This window comes from Populus euphratica, unplaced genomic scaffold (genome assembly GCF_000495115.2).
Source record: "Populus euphratica unplaced genomic scaffold, PopEup_1.0 scaffold300.1, whole genome shotgun sequence".
NCBI lineage: Eukaryota > Viridiplantae > Streptophyta > Magnoliopsida > Malpighiales > Salicaceae > Populus > Populus euphratica.
The window spans coordinates 89,316-92,921 of record NW_011500182.1 but is presented as its reverse complement, the minus strand read 5'-3'; the positions used below and the strand labels follow the sequence as shown (position 1 = coordinate 92,921).

General features: G+C 36.1%; 1 protein-coding gene across 3 annotated transcripts in view; it reads left to right on the top strand.

Annotated features, from left to right (window-relative positions):
- The window catches only part of LOC105111538 (vacuolar protein sorting-associated protein 41 homolog), an 8,396-nt gene extending 5,066 nt beyond the window's left edge, over positions 1–3,330 (top strand). For all 3 annotated transcript variants that reach the window (XM_011006922.1, XM_011006923.1, XM_011006921.1), the window contains 7 exons: positions 231–431; positions 1,086–1,163; positions 1,273–1,392; positions 1,501–1,581; positions 1,686–1,771; positions 2,448–2,529; positions 2,619–3,330. In XM_011006922.1, the coding sequence (XP_011005224.1) occupies positions 231–431; positions 1,086–1,163; positions 1,273–1,392; positions 1,501–1,581; positions 1,686–1,771; positions 2,448–2,529; positions 2,619–3,050 (1,080 nt within the window). In that variant the 3' untranslated portion in view covers positions 3,051–3,330. The remainder of the gene's footprint in view (positions 1–230; positions 432–1,085; positions 1,164–1,272; positions 1,393–1,500; positions 1,582–1,685; positions 1,772–2,447; positions 2,530–2,618) is intronic.
- The last annotated feature ends 276 nt before the right edge of the window (positions 3,331–3,606 follow it).

Sequence of the window (3,606 nt, the reverse complement as noted above, 5' to 3'; positions counted from 1 at the left end):
TTCCTGCTGGCATTTTGACTGTCACGAATATGTATTGAAGTTAATTGACCTCAAAGGAGCCTTATTATTGATTTTTTGAATCTGAAATTTTTATGCTTTCTGCATATTGTTGCAAAAATTGATGGTTTTTCTTTTTTGCTTTCTAGCTTTTTTAATTATTCAACCTGTTCTTATTTCATCATGTGATTGACTCATTCTTAATTCTTTTGCTTGTGCTTGTTCAATTACAGGTTGTCCAACTGATGATGCTTGATTGCAAGTGTGCGGTTCCTCTATTGATCCAGAACAAGGACTTAATTTCTCCTCCTGATGTTGTCTCCAAACTGTTGAATGCCAGCAATAAGTGTGATTCAAAATATTTCTTACATTTATATCTTCATGCATTATTTGAAGCAAATCCACATGTTGGAAAGGATTTTCATGATATGCAGGTATGGAGAAGGCTGGCTATTTATTTTTGACACTGTTTCTTTTTCTATCTATAATGTGTTAAACTCAATGAACAGTTCCTTCTGTAAAGGTTCTGGTTTCTTTTACAGTTTTACTAGTAGTAGTGGAAAAGGACATGATAATCTTGAATGCTGTGACCTTAGTGTCAAAATTGAAGTGACATGAACAGAGACATTCACTAATTCTTATTACAGTAATATATACATTGTGACATGCCATGAAAATGTGTTGTGGATTGCATTGATGCAAGTAAGCTGTACATGGCACCTTGTCACAATATCATTTTTGTCTTAGCTGTTCTATCTGCCAATTTGAATTGAAGTGCCATCATGATCAAGTCACTCTTGTCAAAATGGGCTACTTGTTCCACAACTCTGCATCTTGTTGTCAAGCTTCAGTTTAGTAAAGGTCTTGTTTTTATTCTTTCTTAAGCTACAAGATCCATTTTTAATTGTTGAGAGGAACCATGACAGGGGTTTCTCCCAAACGATTCATCCCATTCCAATTGCTGACAAAAATGTTGATGTCTCAGCATTTGGTCTTATTTTTAGCTGCTCGATATGTAATGATTGACATGTCTGTGCAGTCTGCAATATGTAATGATTGATGTGACCTTTTTATTTTTATCGAGACAGGTAGAGCTTTATGCAGATTATGATCTGAAAATGCTACTTCCTTTTCTCCGGAGCAGCCAACATTACACCCTCGAGAAGGTTTGAACAGTCAAAAAACTGTCAATTATGATGTTTTGTGTCAATGGATGTCAATTCTTCCTGTAGTTATTTACTAATGAATTGATCAGTTGAACTCTTCACATCTCAGGCATATGACATTTGTGTCAAAAGAGATCTTTTAAGAGAGCAAGTCTTCATACTTGGAAGAATGGGAAACTCTAAAAAGGCCCTAGCTGTCATCATAAACAAATTAGGGGACATTGAAGAGGTATTTATTGTATTTGGCTTGAAACAATCAGATGTTCTTCTATTTCTTTTTTGTTTTTTGTTGCAAGTATGGGCGGCAATAAGAAAAAAAACATTATTGTGGCTGCAGGCTGTAGAATTTGTAACTATGCAGCATGATGATGATCTTTGGGAAGAATTAATTAGGCAATGTCTTCACAAACCTGAAATGGTACGTTTAGGACTTCTACTGATTGCTGTTGTTCTTCACGCATTATGTCATGCAAAATATCTATATGTTTGTTGAGTTTCCTTCTCTTTTCTGCAACTTGGCAGGTAGGGGTATTGTTGGAGCACACCGTTGGCAATCTTGATCCTCTATACATTGTAAATATGGTCCCCAATGGCTTGGAAATACCTCGGTTAGTGCACCTGATAACTTGTTTTGTTTAATTTCTCATTCAATCCTTCCCTGCTCTTAAATGGAAGTTTTGCAATCTAGCTGTTTTGAAAAACAAGGACAACATCTAGCTGCATTGTAATCCAAGGTATTTTAAAGTAAATTACCCATGGCTTAGAATCAATGAGGCTAGCTTGCAAATAACCTTATTGAGAAGATACAAAAACAGATTGACAGAAGGCATTATACATGACTAAACCTGCAAACACATGATCCCCATGTCTCCTACGGAATACTGATTCCTGATGACCCCCGCCTAATAAAATCCAATATGAAGTAGCCTGCCCCAAGTTAGCCAGTTTTCTAAGTAGGATTTAAGGAACCATAGTCCTCATCAAATTAGAATACTTTCTATTCTCCCTTTTGGATGTGAAATTCATTATGATTGATCAGTGTTACATATAAAATAGCCTAGATACTTTTGAAAGCTGTAATAGTTTTTATTTAGCATTAAGAAACGAGTTCTGAGCCAACTACACAAAGGAAGCTTTATATTTGCTCATCATGTTTGATGATGGACTGATTTCCTATTAGCTTCCTTGTACTCTGTTTTGGTATGGAAATGCTAACTAGATTATGCTTCAGGGTGACACTGTTCATCATGTGTAATTCTTAACTATATGCAATGTTGCTTTCAGGCTTAGGGATCGTCTTGTCAAAATTATCACTGATTACAGAACTGAAACGTCTCTGAGACATGGGTGCAATGATATTCTCAAGGTATCATGCTTCATGTACCTTTCCTTTTCATCTGAATAGAACAATTTTGTCTACTTGCTAACGTTCTGATGCTGTTTTGAGACATACAGACTGATTGTGTAAATCTCTTGATCAAATATTACAAAGAAGCAAGAAGGGCTCTTTGCTTAAGCAATGAAGAAGAAGCTCGAGTGAAAAGGGATGGCAGAGGGGATTCTCAAGCAATTTGGAGAACAGTAGGTGCAAGAGCCATGGAGGTTAAGTCAAAAACCAGGGGAGACACAAGATGTTGCATGTGCTTTGATCCCTTCTCTATACTAGATGTATCGGTTGTTGTATTCTTTTGCTGCCATGCTTATCACATGTCTTGTCTTATGGATTCTATGCATACTGTAAGTGGAAAAAAAGGGAGTGGAGCAACTTCCAGGATGTCAGAATATGACTATGATAGCAATGATGAGGATGACTACGATGATGAAAACAACAACGATTCTGGTGTAATTCGGTTGAGATGCATCTTATGTACTACTGCTGCAGGTTGAGATAGTAATGGGTTACCTATAGTTTTTTTCTTTTCTTTTTCGCTCCGGGTGGGTGGTGGGGGTGAGGTGGTGTTGTGGTGGTGGTTGTGTGTGTTAGCTTTATTTTTCATGGCGTTCATTTCTTGTTTTATTTTTTTCCTGTTCATATATATCATATGTTGTGCTATTCATCAATTGTTCAATTTTGGCTGAGCTAGGTTTTTGTCAATTGATTTGTCATAATTTATTGTAGTTATTTTCGGAAAAGGTTAAATTATTATTTTTTTGGCTGTTTTGCGGAGATTTCAATTGTATTATTAAATTTGTATAAAAGATTGGAATTGGATGAATCCGTGACCCTTGAAATTTTATTAACAATTTTACTCCATTTTTGATTGAAAATTCTCGAGTTATTCTCAATTGTTGATGCAATGATTTGTGGGGTGGGCGGGGAAAATTATGAGTCCTGACGAGGGACTCTCCCTGAACCTTTCCAACTCCTTTTTTTCCCTTGCAATGCTAAGATCTGCTTTTTGGAAATAAATGAGATTTCTATTAACTAAATTTCACGAAAGTC